The sequence below is a fragment of the Rhea pennata genome, chromosome 5, assembly GCF_028389875.1.
Source record: "Rhea pennata isolate bPtePen1 chromosome 5, bPtePen1.pri, whole genome shotgun sequence".
Taxonomy (NCBI): domain Eukaryota; kingdom Metazoa; phylum Chordata; class Aves; order Rheiformes; family Rheidae; genus Rhea; species Rhea pennata.
In genome coordinates, this window is record NC_084667.1 from 3,791,897 (window position 1) to 3,812,673 (window position 20,777).

General features: G+C 36.5%; 2 protein-coding genes across 3 annotated transcripts in view; both read left to right on the forward strand.

The window, feature by feature from the left end:
* The window catches only part of SNX6 (sorting nexin 6), a 28,379-nt gene extending 15,859 nt beyond the window's left edge, over positions 1–12,520 (forward strand). For both annotated transcript variants that reach the window (XM_062576087.1, XM_062576088.1), the window contains exons 10-14: positions 1,103–1,142; positions 2,318–2,404; positions 3,295–3,454; positions 4,530–4,615; positions 10,617–12,520. In XM_062576087.1, the coding sequence (XP_062432071.1) occupies positions 1,103–1,142; positions 2,318–2,404; positions 3,295–3,454; positions 4,530–4,615; positions 10,617–10,670 (427 nt within the window). In that variant the 3' untranslated portion in view covers positions 10,671–12,520. The remainder of the gene's footprint in view (positions 1–1,102; positions 1,143–2,317; positions 2,405–3,294; positions 3,455–4,529; positions 4,616–10,616) is intronic.
* Positions 12,521–12,809: 289 nt separating this feature from the next.
* EAPP (E2F associated phosphoprotein) lies at positions 12,810–18,751 on the forward strand. The gene is made up of 6 exons (XM_062575932.1): positions 12,810–12,944; positions 13,477–13,658; positions 15,010–15,108; positions 15,474–15,597; positions 16,496–16,609; positions 18,131–18,751. The coding sequence occupies exons 1-6, from the start codon at positions 12,871–12,873 to the stop codon at positions 18,393–18,395; spliced, it is 858 nt and encodes a 285-aa protein (XP_062431916.1). The 5' UTR covers positions 12,810–12,870; the 3' UTR covers positions 18,396–18,751.
* Positions 18,752–20,777: the final 2,026 nt, after the last annotated feature.

Consider the following 20,777-nt stretch of genomic DNA (forward strand, 5'->3'; position numbering starts at 1 on the left):
TCCTCACACAATAGGAAGAAACTGTACTCTCATCTTTCACTTTTTTAAAAAACTTGTACAGTGTGCTTTGAGATTCAATAAGAACATCTCTGAGGTCTGAGTATACAGAGTATATGTCATATACATACATACACACACGTCATGGATGAGATACAAGAATACAGATTTTATGGTTGATCCCTGTATCTGCAGCTTGAAAAATAGTGCTGCTGTTCTGGCTGTTGTATTGCCTTTAAGAAAAAAAAGGGATCTACAGAGATTCAAAAAAACTTTGACAATCGAAAGTCTCTACATATTGACATTCATTCTTTAATCTTTCAGCTTGAATATGAACTGTTTGCAGTATCTGAAACTTAGTTAACTAGCTTAAAAATCTTAGTTGATGTTTGTGAATGTCTGCACTTTAATTAGTGTTAGGTAGGAGATGTATATGAAAGTTAACTTGTTTTTGTCAATTTACATGAATTATAGAGATATACTTCCAAATGTTGTGATAGTTTACATATCAGTTACTTTGGTCTATAATATCAAGGCTTGATATATATACTCTCTTAGTCTGAATCGGATATCATGTTTACCTTCTGTCAAAATAAAATGATTTTACTGTAATTCAGTCTGCTGATATATTGAACCTTATATCCCCTTTATTGTCTCCTATAATGAAGCTGTGCCATGTTGTTTGCTTAGTCTGCCTGAATTCCAAAATTCCAAGTAGGGTGTGTGTCATATCTACTGTGTGGAGAAAAGTACATAGAAACTTGAGTGAAGGACTCTTGGTAATATACAGGACTTGTTCAGAGTTTAATTTACGCAAGCATAAAGAGTCCTCGAGGAGCTGTTAAATTATTCTTTATTAAATACCATCCACTGTACTTTGTCCCGTACCTTTTCTTAAATTGCACAACCCCAAATTTCTGAAGCACTATAAATTGAAAACATAATGTTCTTTAAATTCTGTAAATTATAATTCTAAACAATGCTTTTACAGCCTTTTTTGCCAGCCACAGACTAGTTTGACTTCTAAAAAGTAATTAGACTGTTTAAATTTATATTGTAATATAACCTGAATCCCATTAAAGCTGTTGATGTTTCCTTCATACAGATTTTTTCTGAAGGTGTCAGAATTATTTGACAAAACAAGGGTATGTATTATGAAACCTTCTTAGATAAGTTCTTTGTGTACCTCCTGGAAGTGCTTGTGCCAATTAGATATTAATATATGGCTATTTTAAGGATGCTTCTATACTGAGTATTTAAGCAGTTGGTGTTAGGGAAAGGAAAAGCAAAGCTCCCAGTCATCTGGTTTTGTAAAATGATGGCTCTTTAGGAGTATCCAGTCTACTAACCTCTTCTAGACAGGTTGCATGTCTTCTAAGCAATTTACTAGTAAAGGTGCTATTCCTCTAAAATGCTTAGATTCCTTTTGTACTTCATGTTGGATATCACAGAGCTACTTCTGCAAAAATGAAATGTAATCCTTAACCCCCAAATTGGTAGGCATGCTGCTTTACTTGGAGCTAAGATTTGTTATTCAGTTAACTGACTGAGCAGTACTACTGCTCATGCTCCTAACCAGATTCTCTAATATTTTGTCTGTTTTGTCTTATTCTTTTGGCTTGGTAGAGTAGAGATGCATGCCACATATTAGCAAAAATTTTGAATTAAATATGTACATGTTTCCTAACCATAAGCAGTTGTACCCAGATAAATATGGATCTTAAAAAAAAAAAAAAAAAATACTTGTTTTGCCTTTTAGAGGGCTCTTTCATTTGTTTGTTTGTTTTTTCAAGATTTAAGAACTTGCAGATTCTGTTTATAAATTTACAGAACTGTCACTTTAAATACAAGCAAATAAGTTTAGTGGAAAATAATATTTGGGACCATTTAATATGGTGCAACTACACAACCATTCACGAAAGAGGTCTTAAAGAAAAATGTGTTTTCTTTTGATCTCAAAAAGTATGCAAAACTACTTGAGTGACTCTTATACTAGACAATTCTTTGTTTATCTGCAGTTTTTATAGTACAGGATGTGTTATCAATGAAAACTGAAAGAAAGCTTTGTTATTTAAAATGGAAAGCTAGCTGTCATTTACTGCTTCTGTAGTGGGTTATTGCTTACATTTTAATATGAAAGATTAGTACGATTTCTCATGATATATCTTTAAGTATTCTCTCACAAGTCCATGACTTTAATTTTTGAAAAAGACAATCTGTCATGCACTATTGTGTATTTTATGCTGTATTTACATCATAGAAATGAATGTCTGAAGTCTGGATGTTTTTGAATTGATGCTTTTACTTGCTGTTTTTCCAGAAAATAGAGGCCCGGGTATCTGCTGATGAAGATCTTAAACTTTCTGATCTTCTGAAATACTACTTACGGGAATCTCAAGCTGCTAAGGTGAATTTATGTTTTTGTTCAGTAAAATAGTATTTCATAATAAAACCTAAGTGATCATTCAGAGAAGTGTACAGTGTTTTTTTTTTTTTTTTTTTTTTTTTTTTTTTTTTTTTTTTTTTTTTAAGTGGATAGATTAAAATGCTACAGCTTCTGGCCTTCTCCCTCAACTATAAAGACTGGATCTCTACTGTTAATAAGTGGTAGCAACACAATTACTTGGGACTGGATGATCCACTTGAATCACTTATCCAAATCTTGCAGTGAAATTAAAAACAATGGAAAAGCATTTGATGAATTGTTAAAGCTGCTTGTAGAATGCAAGAATTTCTGCCATTTTTAATGTTCCAAATGGATACTTTATTTTGGGTCAGGCTCTGCAAGTGCTGATATAAAAACATGTGGGCCAAGTTTTAGATCCTTTAGCTGTAGTAAATTTCATTCTTAAGGTGTTGCTTGAGTGAAAACAATTAACTGACAGGAATGTTTTGTAGTTGGAAGATCACAGAAAAGACTAGTGTTGTTTCTAAGGCCCAATGTGTATTTCAAATCCATGATCTAAATAGTCAGTTGTTTCTAACTTGAGAAGCTATTAAATTCCTCATGATTTCTTCCTCTTAGGCTTTTTGCGGCATCATCTAAGCTATCTGGTGCTACCTTCTATCAGACAAGATGCAGACCAAAGCATATTAAATTGCTTGTCTTGTCCAGAACAGATATTCCTGTGACTTGCATGGGATGAGAATAATTCTGTAATAACTGAAATATAACAAGACTAAAAATTATTATAACAAAAAAGACTAATTTTTTTTTTGATCATGTGGTACATACTAAAATCCTAGGGTAGATTCTTGGTTTCTATATATCCTTTACACTATTACTATTTTTAATAGGATCTCCTGTATAGAAGATCTAGGTCGCTAGTGGATTACGAAAACGCTAATAAGGCATTGGATAAAGCAAGAGCAAAAAATAAAGATGTACTGCAAGCTGAAACCACTCAGCAAATATGCTGTCAGAAATTTGAGAAAATATCTGAATCTGCAAAACAAGGTATTTGAGTAGTCTTTTATCCTGAGTTAACACTTGAAAATTAACAGATTTGAAGACACTATTAATGAGAATAATTTTTGTTCTGTGATCCCTAATCAGAGAGCTGTTACCTTTTAATCAGTATTTGCTTATTTTAGAAAGTTTATACAGTGTTTTCCTTTGGTTCCTGACAGCTCCATTAGTTGATAATATCAATGTCATAGTTTATTGGCAGGATTCCCTCAATGTCTAGATGCAGATTATTTGTTGCCTCTTCTTTAAACACAGGGAAAAGAAAACTGCTATCAGTAAAGGCAAAACTAATCTTTTCAAGTACTATTGACATACCCTTTTGGTTGTATGCATTATTCTGTGAGGGCAGCAGTCTGTAGCAAATGATACTGGATCAGAAGGGGAGAAATCATGAACTGAGATTTCACTGAAGATGCAGAGTTACAGTAGCTCTAGAGAAGAGGAACCTATTTTTATATTGCTTCTTTCCTGGAAACTTATTCCTCTTTTTTTAGATTAAGATTGTTATGAGCAAGTAGACATCTGACTCATTATTTGTGGCAGATTTGTACAATGTTTAACCACCATCTTTTTTCTGTCTTTATCAGTTAAAAAAAATTCTCTGACTTGTAAATCTGACTACTGATTTTTGTAAATGAGACAGTGGAGGATCAAAGATCCTGTTAGCCACAAAGGTGAATGCATAAAACATACTTGCTTCCCCTGTTCTTCCTGCCAGGTCTAGCATGGTATATTCCCTAGAACTCTTCACATACCAGCCTTGAAAGAATAGTGCATATAGTAGGAGAATTTAATGTTCAAAAGCATCCACACTGAGTTCTTGTTTCAAAAAGAGCTTTGTGTACATAAAAGGTTAGGTAGAGATGAGAAACTGCAGTGATCTTTTACTTTTTTATCTAGCAATTTAACAATTGTGTGTGAGCCCCAATGTGCTAAGATTAAACTTGAGTTTTTTCTGTTGCTTTCCATCACTCTTTACCCCTACCATCCTGAAAGAAAATCTGTTAACAATTGAGGGCACTAGCAATAATACTGTTAATAAATCCAATTTTGTTTTATACAGAACTGATAGACTTTAAGACAAGAAGAGTTGCAGCATTTCGAAAAAATCTAGTGGAACTAGCAGAACTGGAATTAAAACATGCTAAGGTAATTGTGATCCTTTTTGGCCTGTAGTTCAATTGTTTTTCAATGTTATACGCTAGAATAAACAAGTAGTTTTGTGTGATATACACTTCACATCCAAAAAAGGGAGCTTGAAGGTAAGCATCCTATGGAAAGGTAAACTTTCTTCAATAATAGAGAATAAGAGTGCAGATGAAAAATCTCTGTAGGACTAGTGTACTTGAGGTGTGCTTTGGAAAGCTCATCTCCTTGAAGACAATTTTGACTGCAGTTTTATGTTTATCTAGCCATCTAATATTTATTGCTTCAAAGTTTGAATACCTCCCTATTTTAAAAACCTCTTCTCACCATTTTACTGAGAGACAGGAAGTGGTTTCACTTGTTATCCAGATGTTGGGGGCCTGATGTATAGGATAGGCTACCTGTTAAGGACGAGATCACACAGATACACCTGCTGGTCTCTCTGAAGTCAGGGACTAAAGTCAGATCACCGTTAATCTAAGTATATTTTTTGAGCCTTTTTTGTCTTTAAACTATGTAGTGCTAACAAAAAGAGGAGTGTTGGAGGTAGCCTTTCAAGTAAAATATTGCAGAAGAATCTTTAAGAGGCATGTACTGTCCTTAAAGTTCACAATGCATTTGATTAATATAGTATTTTTGGTTAAATCGTGTTGGCTGCTCTGATTCAATGCACCAGAATGATTTGCTTCAGTGACCCTATAGCAGGAGGCAGCTTTCTTTAAAAAGTTGACTCTTTAACATTCTCATTTATCTGAAAGTAAATGTACTGACTGCTAAGCTTTGAAATAATTCAGAATATATCTGTTGAAAGGATTAGCTAAGAGGTGTATAAAAATGCTGAATTAATTTGTTCCCATCTTTTGGGCAGCTCTATAATCTTTTTTAGTAGTGTTTGACAATGCCATTCTGAAAACCCATTGATTGTAAAGCTAGCATATGAAAAGCTTTTTGTTTGGTTGTTTTTAAGGTATAAGGTAGGTATAAGTTCAGCTTGATAGGATATTTGGTAATGCTGCTAAAGTAATTAGTAAAGCCTGGAATACTTTAACTCCTTTTTCAGATAGCTGGTGCTTGCTTTAATGTAGTATATTAGAAATTCAGCAATATTTTTGTTCAAGTCTTAGAACTTCTCATGACAGTAGGCACTATTCAGCCTTACTAATTCAGTGTCTAACAGTTATCTGTATATAGTGCAGAGTCTCTCACAAATCCATGATTGTTCATGAATGTTGCTGGTTACCAGTTTAGTTGTATTGATAATCTTAACAGGCATACTTGCAATGTTTTTTTTTTTTTTTTTTTTTGTGGATTTGCCATATCATGGCGAGTGGTGTGAAGCGCAGTACTCCCAAACCTGGCGTTCCCCTATAAGGGAATGATGCCTCTGCCGAGCTTCAGTCCTAATACTGCTATTGGCTCTTCACCATCTGACTTCTTGCTGAAGTCCCTGCATGCCTTGGAATGGAATACTTAAAAATGTCTGCATCTTCTGAAGGGTCTTCAAAGAATTGTTTGCATTAAATCTCTGTGCAAGATAAAATCTTGTAGTAATGTTTTTTTGAATACTGACAGCTAATATCTGCCAAAGGCAGGGGAAAAATGCTGTTCCTGTGGCCTTCAGCTTACTTATTAGCTTTTTTGAGCCCTCACTTTACCTGAAAGAGCCTGAAAATTTGGAGCAAGTTTTTCCTTTGTCACTGTAGCCTGTTTAGGGCACAGTTCTTCACATAGTCACTTACCAACAAAGAAGGTATGAGGCTCCAACAGGAGTTTTCTAGTCATGTTCTTAAGGTGAACCTTTTCTCTGTTGTACCTTTTCAGCTACTCTATCGTAGAACCATGTAAGATTCACTAGAAAGCTTTGAATCTTTAAAGATTTACATTTTGACTAATCAGGGAAGTTCTTGAAATATTAACAAATGTGACTTATTTGAATGGAAGGGTATTTTGTTTTTCACTAGCTTTGAAAGCACTGTTCTTTTTCCAAAGCCTGTGTTTTTCTTGTTACTCAATTTCTTATTTGTTCAAAACAAACTTATCACAGATCAATTAACTTAGTTGCGGTGTTTTTATTTCTAGATTACAGAATTTACAAATGCAATAGATCATATTTTCTATTTGACAAAATGATAAATTTATAACCAACATAATTGGTGAGGACAGTCTTAAAGATATCTTGCTAGTAAGTCTAAATGTTGTACTGAAGGATGAAATGATATGGTTAAGAATGTCTTTCTAAGATAGTTGATTAAAAGGAAGAAAGAAGGTATTAAGAAGCTTAGAAAATTTTGAGACAGTGTCATGATGTATGAAGAACAGTGCTAGGGGACTGTGAAGTTTCTTCTTGTCCTGGAGAGGATTTTTGATACTTTGTGCAGAGAAAATCAGGAGCAATTCTTCAGTTTCAGGGAGTCTAAGTAGTCCTGGTTTTGACTGGGCTAAGATGGGATGTTAGTAGACAACTAACTCTTCTTATAGTAGAGTCAGAAGAGGGCTGGTAAAGGCAAAAAGAACTTTTTCATGGAGGCAAAAAATTCATCAAGAAAGATCAAAAGCCTCCTGCTTTAATATTCTGGACATAATGCTTCGCCTGATGCTGCTGTAATCTTTGTCTTCATGTTTTTGCAGCCTCTGAAGGCATATTACACGTGGGCAGCTCCAAACTGAGAACTGTTTGGCTTCATGTGAAGCCCAGCACTCCCAAACCTGACAACATGACCTGTTATTCAGCTCTATGTGCTCTTTTCAGCAAAAACCTTACTTAAGGGGTCTTCAGTCTTTCTTCAGTCTTACTTCAGTCTTTTTTCCACAGCATCCATTCTGTCAAAACACTCCAGTTTTGTGGGGTATTTTGTGATGGAATAAAAGGAGTTCCCTCCTTATCAGCAGCATTGCCTTTACATTAGTTTAAAATTAACAAACCACAGCTTTAGATTCGGCTTGGTCTCTGACCTATACTAACCAGATAATGTTTCTCTTTCTGCAGCTAGCCTGATTATCCTTAAAGTAGTGTTTAACTTCTGTTTTGCAGGATGTCTTATAAAAACTATATTGGTATACTCTGTGGTGATTGGCATTTTAGGTTAGCTCTGTGTGTCCTGATGACTTCAGGAAGCTATAAATAATGTAAGACCTTATTAAACATTCAGCCATTTTATGTAAAAGCTGCATTTAAACCTATTCACTATCTTAAGCCATTTATGGGACTTCATTTCAGGAAGAGAAAGGGTTGATGGTTTGAAACTGGGGAAAACTGCTAAGGTTATAACCAGATATAATGAATTGCAGAATCTTGATTTAGCTGTTAGTTGTCTATGTGAAATGGGAAAAAACACTGACTTGTTCTTAAAACAGATTATTGCTGTCCTCTACAAATGATGACAATAACAGTTTTGTTCCCTAGTCATCTGCTGCTGTTACTGAACAACCTAGTTAGAATTTCTCACAAACTTTCCCTTGATATTTCCCTAGAGAGCCCACTATTTAATTAGTTAATTTTAGATAAGGTAAAGGTACTTATAAACGGAAGCATTCTGATACATTACCGTAAACATTACTCTGTTTTGTAGGGCAGAAGGAAGTATATAAAGTGTTAGAAGTATTCTTAAAGCATTTAGAGCCTTTGCTATGCTTTTAGTAGTTTGACATATGAAATTGTAAATGAATAACATTACTATTTCCTTCAAAAAATGTAAACATGTTTTTTCTACAATTAGTAGTGCAAGTTCTTGCTGCTATGAGTTCCAGTGGAAGAAGAATTTGTTGCCTTACCGGCAACAAATTTCTATTTTGAATTAATAAAGGAGGGGAGGAACCAAAATCCAAAGCTAATGGTTTTCATTAAATGCTTTGCCAGTCTTATCTTCCCTGAAAAAGATGTTTTTGTTGGCATTATTTTACCATTAACTAGAGTTTAGGAGTTGAGAACACTTTTTTTGCTAATCTGAAAGTGTAGGATGTTCCAGAGTTAAACTGGAATAAGCACAAGTATGTCAAATATAGCAGCCAGAGCCACGGCTCGCAGCCTCTACTGTCGTTTAGTTTATTGTAATTTAAATAAAGTCAGTTTTGTGAACTTTGTAAACTTAATGAAACTGAATCTCTGTAAAATTTCCCTTCTCCCTAAAATTTCAGTAAACTGGCTGGCTGAGTCTGGAAATGACTGCTGTATCAATGACCTCTTTGTACCCTCTTTTCTGTAGGGTATTACATAGTAGCTTGTAAACTGCAAATATACTTCATGCTTATGAGCTGAAAAGAGGCAAAAGATCACTGTTACACTTTCATTATATGCATGCACAATGATGCTTCAAACTGAGGAAATACTGTTTCATTCACGACCTCATTACTAGTTAATAATCAGCTGTTACAATGACACAGACTGTAGATTTATGATACACTACCAAGACAGGCCACCAGGTCTCCATGCATCTTCCACATACAGAACTTGTTTGTATCACAGAAGTATGAACCCTCTGAGGTAGCTTGCTAGTATAGGTGTAAAAAAACCAAAATTTGTTGAAGCCTTAATGGAAGAAGCCTTAACGGAAGTGGGGAAGACTAAAAAGGATTCAGTAGATACATATGCAAACTAGAGAGTCTTCTGTTCTGAGCCCTTTAATTTAGTTAATTGCTTAATCTGGATTGCAAGAATCATAGTGGGAGATAGCTGTGATTTCAGGACTCATCAGGCTGAGAGACTGCTGTCCTTCTATTTACTGTGGGTCACTTTTACATGCTTTTAACTGAAACAGTAAGAATTACAAATTCTTTAGCAGTTGTGTAAACTATTTATCAAGGACGTGCAAACCATAGCTACAGATACTGCTTAATTACATGAAGTTTTGCTGAAAACCTTCTTCAGATTTTTTTCTTTTTAATCTTGAAAGATTTACTATAAATAAGCTGTTTCTCCCATATTTATAACTGGGCACTCAGAATATTTTGTTCTTGAATTTTATTTAGTTTAACACACTTAAGAAACAGAATGTTAGGTTATTACACAGAGATCTCAGATTTGGGAACAAATCTAATATTTATTAGCAAATAGCCAGTAGTTTAAAGTGATCTAAGCATAAATAAATGCACAAAACAAAGTGAATACTGTTTGTTCTGGAGCATAACTCCTGGCTTTCTATATCTAGTTCTTACTTAGACCATATTTGCTTAATTCAGAAGGGTATCTTTATAACCATCAGTACTTTAAATTCAGTCAGAAATCTGAAAGTCTACCTATATGCTTTATAATAGTCAATTACTTTAAATATGATTTAAAAAATGGCCTGCAAGATCTTCACATTTTTGTGAAATGAAGGGCAGAACTTGGCCTTACATAAAGAGCCTAGTTTGTATTCTGATGATCACTTGTGTTGCTCTGGCTGTGAAACAACCCTAATTTTACTGTTGGCTGACTGTGGGCTAAATCACATGGCTAACCTCATAAAACAGTCTGTGTGAAGAAGTTGTCATTTTCGTATCTTTAGAACAAGGGCTGTACTTGGACAGAGCTGCAAACTTAAGTGGATGGTTTAGATAGGAGATGATTGCTGAGGAATGGCTAACACTTCTTAATGAATTTATTGCTCCCTGAGTTTATGAATACTTCTGCTATGAGAATAATATTTCAATGATTGAAGTATTGCCATTAATCTATACAAAAAATTTAAATGGTATAACTTTGCTCTTCATTGCTAAAAGAATACTCTGCAGTAAGTATTTTTTGTGGCCAGAATAGATCCTTAGTAAGAAAATTGTGAAGAAACACTGGAAGGTCAGTGAATGCTTATTTTTGAATCTCAATTTGGCTTTGTTTTAGTTTCATGACACAATGTTACTACATTCAAACAATCTTAAAAGATAAGTTATTTAAATAAATGTTTCTGCATGTATTTAATACATCTGTTCTCCTATAGTGGTGAATATAATTGCTATTTAAAAAGATCTCTTTACCAAAAAGGAAGAAGAAAGTAGGGAAATGTGGTTATACTTTTCTTTATTTTTACAGGGTAACTTACAGCTGCTGCAGAGCTGCCTGGCAGTGTTAAATGGTGACACATAAGCAACGCTCCGTCCTCCCACTAACAAGGGCTGCCCTTCTCTGGATTTTTGTTTCTGTGACTTTAAATAGGCATTTACGGTTCCCTGGAGAAATCATTTGACAAAGTACACATAAGCAAGCTCCTCCTTTCAAAACTATTAAAAAACAAAATCTGAAAGTAGTTGCAGACTATATGAAGCAACAGCATACTTGTTATACATACATACTCATGTTTATTTAATCATTATATGCTTTCATTCTTCAGAAACAAAAATGCTCTGTTTTTGTGAAAGTAGCCAATATAATTATGTTCATGTTATGAATAGTATGATACGGCTGCCAATCCTATTTACCTTTGTAAGTAATTTCTTAAGTTGGCATTTGAAACACATTGTTCAAATGGACAAAATATTACATTAGATATATCAATATTGTTACTATAATGCATTGTATACCCTGTCTTAGTTTTCTCCATGTACTGATACCAAGAAATTTAATCTTTTTTTTTAAATTGTGAACATTTCTTAGAAATTTTGGAGAACTTTGTGTAACCTTTATAACTATGATTTTAAAAAGAAAAGCAAATGCATTAGTATGTTTGCCTTAACTTGTAGACTAATCCAATTATTGTAAAATAAACCATGAAATCAATGATTTTTCTAAAATTATGCAGACACTGTATTATTATCTGTAAGCCTAATATTTTCTAGTAAATCACATTAATTTTATTAGCATTTTCTGTACTCATCCTGTAAAACCATTGATAGTACTGGATTGGTCTGACATTAATTACTCACCCAGTAACTTTTCACTTGCATTCTCAGGTTTAGCCATTTGCCTGTCTGTTGGTCCATGACTTGCCTGTCCAGTGCACTTAAATTGTTTTGAGCTTGGCTGCCTTTGCAATTTCTTTGGCAGAAATGCCTTCAAGGGAACTTCATGCCTTTCCAGAAGGAGTAGAGTAGCAGAAAGTGCATAAGATATCAAGGGGAGTAATATTGCTCCTTTGAGTAAAAATAAGAAGCTTTGCTTCAAACAGGAGAAAGCTAACAGAACACCTGAAAAAGATCTCATTCTGCTAACTGCACTTAAAACTTGTAGCTATGTTCTTCTTTTTTCTCCTCCCTCTCCCCCCCCCCTTTTTTTTAACATAGCTTGGGTGCTTGGTCTTTTGTTTATATGTTGCTCTGTCTCACTTACCTGAACCGTGACCCCTTTCCAATAGCTGCTGGTCTGTTCTGTTGTGTAATTTTGCAATGTCATAAAATTAGGCTTTACTTGATGAATTATTCTTCACAGCGGGACTGCTGCTTTATGTGGCTTTGTAGACCTTTAATAGAGCAGCAGTTTTGGTGAATGGAATTTTATGTTTGGAGATGCAGACCAAAATAACTCAGTGTCAGTGATTACAGACTCTCCTGTACTGCCTCACAGGTTTTTTGGGGGGTTTATTTTTTTCAAATATGGGTGAATTGCACAGTGCAGTATACGTATCCTATGGTGCTGCACATATAAACATTTCTAAGGTAGCGAAGTTTTAGTGCAGAGCTGATGCTGAACATGCTGTTTGCATCATGCATTTAGTTGCACTGCCTCAAAACTTGATTTTCAATGCCCAAAGGCTCTTAGCAACTCACGTAGTGTATATGATACTTTCTAGTAGTAGCTATTATCATAGTAATATACTGTTCACCTTCCAAATATATAAAAGGAGTAATTCCTAAGGAACTCATCTACAGAAAGATAAGGGGTGAAGATTACAATGTATATACGGTTAACACAATTGTAAATATTTTAAGTAGGCTGTGGGAAGAGTTTTTAGAATAGTACTCGTTGTTCAGTGTTACTAGCGCATTAAATTTTTTTTCCAATTCTCTTGGTATTGGCTGTCTCTCTCAAACCCCAACCGCTGGCCGGGTAGTGAAGGAACAGCGGCGCCGTAAGGCGCTCCGAGCCCCGCGGTGCGACGCCGGCGGGGGGGCGGGGCGGGACGCGGCCGTTAGGCTCCGCCGCGGCCGTTAGGCTCCGCCGCGGCCGTTAGGCTCCGCCGCGGCCGTTGGCGGGGGCGTGGCGCTGACGTGCCCTCGCGTCAGCCGTGCGCGCGACTGCCCCCCGCAGGGCGCCGGAAGCGTGCGGGGGCGGCACTTCCGCGCAAGCCGGAAGTCGGCGGGGCTGGCTCGCCGTGTCGGCGGGCGCGGCGCGGCCGGTGGCGGGCGCCGCCATGAGCCGCCTGCGGGAGGAGGACGATCCCTACGTGGTGGAGGAGCCCAGCGACGAGGAGCGCGCCCTGAGCAGGTGCCGGCCTGCGGGGGAGGCTCCGGGCCCGGGCCGCGGCGGAGGCCTACCGCCTCCTCTCCGCCTACTGGTCCCGGCCTGGTGTTTACCGGCTGTCCGGGCCGGCGGCGCCGGAGCGGCCTGGCGCGGCGGGCCGCAGAGCGCCCTTGAAGGGCGCCGCTCGTGTGGTCGCTTCCTAACAGCCATAGTGTTTTGTTTTGTTTTGTTTTTTTTTTTCCTTGAAACTGGAATGTTTCCTTTCCTAATGCTAAAAATGGTAGTATAAACGACTTCTGCCTGGAGACTCACTGTGCCGAGCGGCAGCGGCGCAGCAGCAGGTTGCAGCCAGTCAGTGGAAACTCCTTTACATTAGAACAAACTAGAGCTATAATACAAGTAAGCTAGCAGACCATTTTAATAAACAAATATATTTCCTATAAATGCATGGGCAGGTGCATCCAAGTGTTTCCACACAATACAGATGTTCACTTTCTGAACGAATCAGTCAGTATTGTAAACCAGTAATAATAATTAGGTGTTTAAATACTTGTAGCTCGGAAGATGAGGTGGATGTGCTCTTGCATGGCACTCCTGATCAGAAGCGGAAACTGATACGGGAGTGCCTTACTGGAGAAAGCGAATCTTCCAGTGAAGATGAGTTCCAAAAGGAGATGGAAGCAGAATTAACCACCACCATGAGAACTATGGAAGGCAAATGGAAGTCTTTAGAAATGGGTAAATGAATTATAACATCTGCTTGCATATGAAATTGTAAGTTAAGTGGTGGCCAGTTGAGGTGTTGATATATTGCTCTGTGCAGACTGCCTCATGGGGGGGAGGGCAGCAGAGAGCAGTCAAATGCTGTCTGAAGTCTATAGAAAAATCATAAAATGGCTGATCGCTCGTGCACAAATGATCACTAGGTACTAGTTAAGTGCTTCTGTTTCATCTTTGTTAAGACTTTCTTTTTGGAGTTCCTGAGCTTCTGATTTCCTGTTTTGCAGTTTCTTTTTGTTGGATCAATACTCTTTTCCCAATATCTCTATAACGTGTGTTTTCAGCAGCCACATACATAGCTGGAAGTCTTGAGCAGGTTGAAATGTGTTGTATTTTCTCTGTCTAGTGGCTGCGGATGCTGTTAAGATTTGGACCCTTTCTGGAAGGCAGGAAGAGCATACAGTGAAATTCCAGAATCAGGGAAAAAAGTCAGGAAAAATATTAATCTGTTTCTCTCTCAGCTGCCAGTGGTTACCAGCTTCATCAAATAGTACAATGGCACCAAAGATTTATCTGTGCTGGAGTTTGTGTGTGATTTTGAGTGCAATAGATTGATTGTTTTGACATTCAAAGAGCACAGATATATATTTTTTAACCTATTATAAAGTACTTAGCGAAGTATTCTTAATTTCCTGGGAAATCAATGTAGTTTATATTTTAATGTAAGATTTTCATTCTGCATTCAACAGGTTTAATAGTTTTATCTTTGTGAGTGGAAAAATATGATTTTTGGTCATGCAATTGAAAAGATGTAGCAGCATTTACATCACTAAGTGCATCCACAATGGAATATGTTTTTTAGTGCAAACTAGCTGTATCAGATGTGATTGGCCATTGACCTAGGACATCTCTGGACTTCTGTGGTCCTAAAATTTAGATTTTTTTTGAGGTCAAAGTTTGTGAGACAGTGTGCCACAGCTGTATTTCTTTAGCATGAATCTGAAGATCTGCGGAGTCTTTGAGCATGTGCAATTTGCATAAGGCAGAGGCTGACAGATTTCATGAGGTGTCGTGTGTATGCCTAAAGGGAATGTACTTTACAGCAAACTTTACCTAGAGCTGTACCAGAGGTTCAGCTCAGAGGTAGTAAGCTGCTTTGCTCTGAGAGAGCACCTGTAAAGGAAATAACATGTGCAATGTAGATGATCAGGACTTGAGAATAAATTGTAGAGCTCTTACTTAACACATCCATATGAAGCAGAGCATTTCTGGGTAAAGTAACATGGAAATGAAGTTTTTTTCTGGGCCATGTATCTGCTGTCCTTTTGTGGGATGTTCTTACTACTTTTCTCTCTATTTTCACACACAGATACTTCCTCAAGTACTGGACAGCCTGGTCCTGCCACCACTTCAAAGTACTATGATGACATTTACTTTGATTCTGATTCAGAGGATGAAGATAAAACAGGTAAGTGCTTGAGGAGAGAGGAAGACATCTCTACAGTAGAACCATCTCAGATCCCGTAGATTCCCTCTTTGGGATCAGGGACTGTTCATGAAGAGGGTTGTTGGGGGGAATTTCTAGCCTGCATCATCTCAACATCACTATTGCAGCTTTGTGATATATCCCAATGTATGTAAGGTACATTAATTCTTTGAGCTGGTGCCTCTGAAGGAAGGATGAGCTAGACCTTTATGTTTTAGTTGAGATTTATTGCACGTATGGAAAAGGAAGAGTGAAGAAAAACTGGGATTTTGATTAGCTAAGTAGAGAATCATCATATGTCTGATGGATGCTGATGTTACTGACCTGTGCTTGCATAAATCTTGCAGTTACACAGGATGTCCGGAAAAAAAGAAAACATCAGCAGCGTCGGATTCTTTCTAATGATGAACTGTTATATGACCCAGAAGAAGACAGTCGAGACCAAGAGTGGGTAGACTCACAAAGGAGAGGGTAAGAGACTATGAATATTTGAACTGTAGGATGCATATTATAAACTGAAAATTCTAATGAACATGTTGAATATAAGAAAAAGCTTGCTGTAAAGCCTGTGGATTGAAAATATTTTTGATTTGGAATCAACCTCATGTGAAATCTTAAAGCCTGTAAAATTTTTTATATGTATGTAATATATGTAATCAAGTTGCCTCTTCAGAATGACACAATTCTATAACTTTAAATTTTTTAAAATTGAAATTTTCTAGTAAGCCAGTTTTGTCTGTAGATCTGGTCAAAGTAACTGCGCTATGTATGAAAAGGTTGTAAGATTTTGCTAACTTCATTTTTAATACCCTGTGATAATTTGACTGCTATGTTAATATTGTAAATACAAGCTAAATATTGTGTTTCAAGTTTTGAAAAAGTTGGAATTTAGCAAGCCACAAAGCATTCAGATCAAACAGGAACAACATAAAGCTGCTTTATTTGAGAGGTTTTTGAGAGGTCAAGCAGAAAAATTGTATTGTTAGGGTGTCACAGCTGAAGTAAAATTCTATATGTAAATCTGTTGAAGAAAGCAAAGTTAATTTCTCATCTGCTGAGATTGCACTTTAAAAGCCTTTCTTCTCAAAACAGAGGATTATTAGGCATAGATCCACACTTTGAATGTGTATGTCCTATCAAGTGACAATCCTGTGTACAAAGTAAATGCAGAGATACTGGTGAGCTTTTTTCTCCACAGTGTTTTTTTAATCACATGTTCTAGATTAGCAAAAAAGGTGTCTAGAAGGAACCAAACACTTGTTGGTGTATTTTAATATAAATAAAGTTTGACAGTTGAATTGATAGAGCTAACAGCAACAGCAGATAATTTCACTTGTTGCCTCTCTTTCCTCTCTTCTCCAATTGGTAGGTACCATAACCAAAGACGAGTGCAGCAGCAACAAAAACCTGTAGCTGTTCCAAATAGTGATGCTGTTCTGAATTGCCCTGCTTGCATGACAACATTATGCCTGGACTGTCAGAGGTAATTAGTGAAAAATAAGGGGTCTTTTTGTAATGCCCCTTTTCAGTCAGTTTTATTTTTTTGTAATGCCCTTTTTCAGTCAGTTTTATTTTTAGTGCATTCAATGATTTGTTCAACTCTCTTTTGTGAGGTGGAGCTAAACAAAGGGAGGCAGGTATATGTGAATCAGATTTAGGATTGAATACTAGTTTGAAGGATTAATAATCAGTTTAAACGCCAACATGGAGATGAGTTGAAGAACAGGGCAGAACTTTTAGCATAGTGGGGAAGGTGAACTATAAAAGAGACCTTTCATGGAGACTAAACAGGAAAGTTCAGGCTGAATTTGCTTCTGAAAAAAAATATGTTGGCTTGATTTATTTAATAAAGAATTTAAGATGTAAAAAGCTTTTAGAAGCATGGAATTATTCCAGAATAAGGGATATTTTTGTACAAAAGTGCCTTGTTTAGAGGAGGGTTAGGCAAAAGCAAAACAGTGTGTTCTTACTTTTTTTGAATGTAAGCAATTGTGTTTTGGAGTATAGTTAGGTTAACAAGTTCCTAGAAAGCATTTAGATGTGAATTCGTATCATGTTTTGCAGCTGTCAGGTATCTGGCTGCATGTATACTCCTAACCTGTCCTAGATAGAGGACTCTTGGAGAAAGAAACCCTGTGAAATGAGGAGTATTCAGTTATTGAATACTTTTGATAATTGAAGATAAAATTCCAGAGCTGCCTAAACTCATTTAAGTGCTGGGTCCTATTTCTGCTCTTTTCCCTTTGCTGACCGTGGTACTCCTATAATTAAATATTTCAGCTTGCTAAGCTGTCAGAAAACTGTATGTTGACAGATTGATTTTTGGGTGGTTTAGTAAGTCGGAAAAGCTCATTACAGTTTTACACAAGCAGCAGAGCCAGCAAAACTCAAGATAGGACTTGATAGGACAACTATCTGTTATCTTGGTTTAGTCTGTTGTAAAACTGCAGTCTGAGGGCTATTGTATTGATGCAGCCTTGAATTTACTGCATACTTTACCACAGCTATTCAAATGTTACACTAATGACAGCTGAAAATAGATTTTATATTTTATGATAGACATGCTTTTTTCAAGTGTTATGTGTCAATGATTGTTGTTACTAAATAGGAAATTTCAAGCTTACAGTAAGTTCTAGTATATAAATGCCATATCTGAACTGTTTGCACTCACAACTTCATGATCTTTTGCCTATCATCAGCTATAAATAGCCATACATAATGTTGCAGTGGTAATGCTGTTGTTCTCCAGGGGTGCTTATTTCAGTGAGAACCAACATATTTTTAAGTATCTTACCTTAAAAACAAGACAGATGGCTACAGTTCTATTTTTGTGCTTTTGTAGTTCTGATTCCTGTTTTATTTATAAGACTTTATATTTGTTTGGCTTTCAGCCCTTTGGCATGGTACTTTGCATCTTTAATTCTATTTTCAGTGATGATAACCAGTTTCTTGGAAGCAGAGTTTTACCTGTGGTATGACTTGCATTTTCTTCCCTTCTTCATAGACATGAATCTTACAAAACGCAATATAGAGCGATGTTTGTGATGAACTGCTCTGTTAACAAGGAGGAAATTCTGAAATACAAAAAGAAGCTACAGAAAAGAAATAAGAAAATGAGGCACAGCAAAGAAACTACCTCTGTACTGTCAAATCAAGAAGAAGAGGAAATATATCATCCAGTAATGTGTACTGAATGTTCAACTGAAGTGGCAGTGATGGATAAAGATGAAGTTTTTCACTTCTTCAATGTTCTAGCTAGTCACTGTTAATGTGCAAAAACACAGAAGAAAAAATCCTGTACTATTTAAGACTTTGCAACGTGTCAGAAATGCAGACATAATCCTTTTTTAACCAGTGCTCTTTTAAATGCATCTTTTCGTCAGAGAACTCTGTAATTGTTGTCAAGTATTTGCAACATTTAATGAAAGGAATCCAGTTAACTGCTTGCATCTGGGAGAAGAATTCCTTCAGACCTTCAGGTATTTACATCATTGAAGATTTAATTTTTTGTAAATAGGACATAATATCTGTGTATTATGATCGTTGCTTGTGTATATACTAAACATTATCTCCGTATGTATTGGAACAGCTGTACAGAATAAATACTGTATAAACTAGTCCTTCACACCTGTGTTGGTCATTTGTATGGCGTTGATAAACTTGCTTAGCAGTTCTCAGTCAGGATGTTGGCCTTCTTTCAGGCTGGCATTCTTGGTTATTCGCATGAAGGTAGGTATGATAAAGAAGCAATTGTTGTGTTTGGATTTTTGGCTCATTAAGATGTCAAAAGGGGACATTTTAATACAAATTGGAAGATTTGGTTGTATCTAGTTTGCTTCTGGCATGGATCATTTAAATCAATGTATTAACACTTAGTATTACAGTCCATAATTAAGAGTTTGTAAGGTAAATATGAATGTAAATAAAATAACTGAAGTTTTTTGTTACCTGTTATGCTTATGGTAACTCATGGACACATTTTAAGAAATTCATGGTCAGTTCTGTGGATACAGAGCTAGTCTATATATTTTTTCTGTTTATTTAATACAGTTACTGCTTTAGGGAAGCATAAGTATCTTCAGTTATTTGATATGTAGACTTGTCTTGTCAGACTATGAAGCCACTTTAATGTTAATATCAGATTCTTTCCTCTGTTCCTCAAGGCATGCTCCCAATAGGTAAGTCTCTCTCTTTTTTTTTTAGTAGTAGTAACTAACATCATTATAGCCTGTGTTTTTTAACACTACTTTGCACAAGGGTCTGTCTGGAAAAAATTCTCATCTTTATTCTTTCAACAGTACTATAAATAATTTGGTATATGTGCTTTCAGGTGTTGTCAGAAATATTTGAACTTAAGGAACCTTAGGAAGATACTCTTGAGTGCTTTAGATTATAATGTTTTAACTCCTTGATTACCTTTTGTTGTCTCTGGTGCTACCTTACTGATGAACAAACACTGGTTTTATAATGTTGCATAACAAGGAAAGAGAGAAAAAGGAAATGTATTCTTCTGTCATTGCAGCAGAGGAGAGTTGGCCATAGAGCTGACAGTATTAAATCCATTGGTCTATTGGTGGCCAGGTCACTGTCACTTCAGTTTAGAATTTTTCTTGTATAGATAATTAAAGTAGATGCTACAGCAGCAGACAGAAGAAATAGCACAGGTACTATTGTCCCCCTCTTTTTTTTTTTTTTTTTTTTTTTTTAAGCCTGAGTAAGCACACTAAATATTGCGTTTTGTGACCAAATGTTCTGGCCTTTCACAGAGTGAGTGCTGTGGGCCAAAGCATGCTGCTGGTTTGGCCCCAAGAAGCAGCTAAGGTTGTGAACATTGTGAAGGTAGACATATGACCATCACATTTTTACATTAGATGTGTCTAGGATTAATGTGAAATAAGCTGCAATTAAATGAGAACCCAGTGTTAACTTCTCCTATGCTAGTAGACAGTAAAAAGTGAAAAACTACCAGAAGGACAGTGAGCCTGGGTGGGGGTTCAGCAGGATGTAAAAGGCTGAAGGAAGACATGATGTGTGAAAATATCAGCTGCTTTACAGCAGTGTCACTGCCTGAATAACAACTGTGCTGAGGCCAAAACCCAGGAGGAAGGACTTGCTAGAAGGAAGTTCCTAGGCAAAACACGATGCAGCTTGATACAGTGGATACATCCACTTTTCAGGCTCTTTAAGGAAATGACTACTGATGATGGAGGAAATACAAACTACTAAAATTTTTGTTTCATTGAAATACAAAGCATGTATCTTGCAAAATCGTGGTAAAATGCAGACTGTACTTCCCAGTTAAAAATAAAAAAATCCTATTAACCTTTGGCAGTTGAGAAAGTCCACTTCTAATAAGTAGCAATGTTGACTTTTTTTCTTAATTTTTTTTTTAATCATTGCAGAATTGTATCAGTACAAGGCTGAGGACAGTTTGAGCTTGAAGAAGCATAAATGTTGTAATTGGCCTGTACTGCACCCAGAACAGTTCTGGCTTTCATCTTGAGACGGTGACCCAGGGTAGGCTGACATCGCTCCTTGTCACTCTGTGCTGCAGGGCGTGCTGGCCTTGACGCAGTGTTCTTCGTGTTCCAGATGAAGCATGAAGCTGGCACGCCTCTTGCCACTGTCTTTCCTCTCAAGTATTTTCTTGC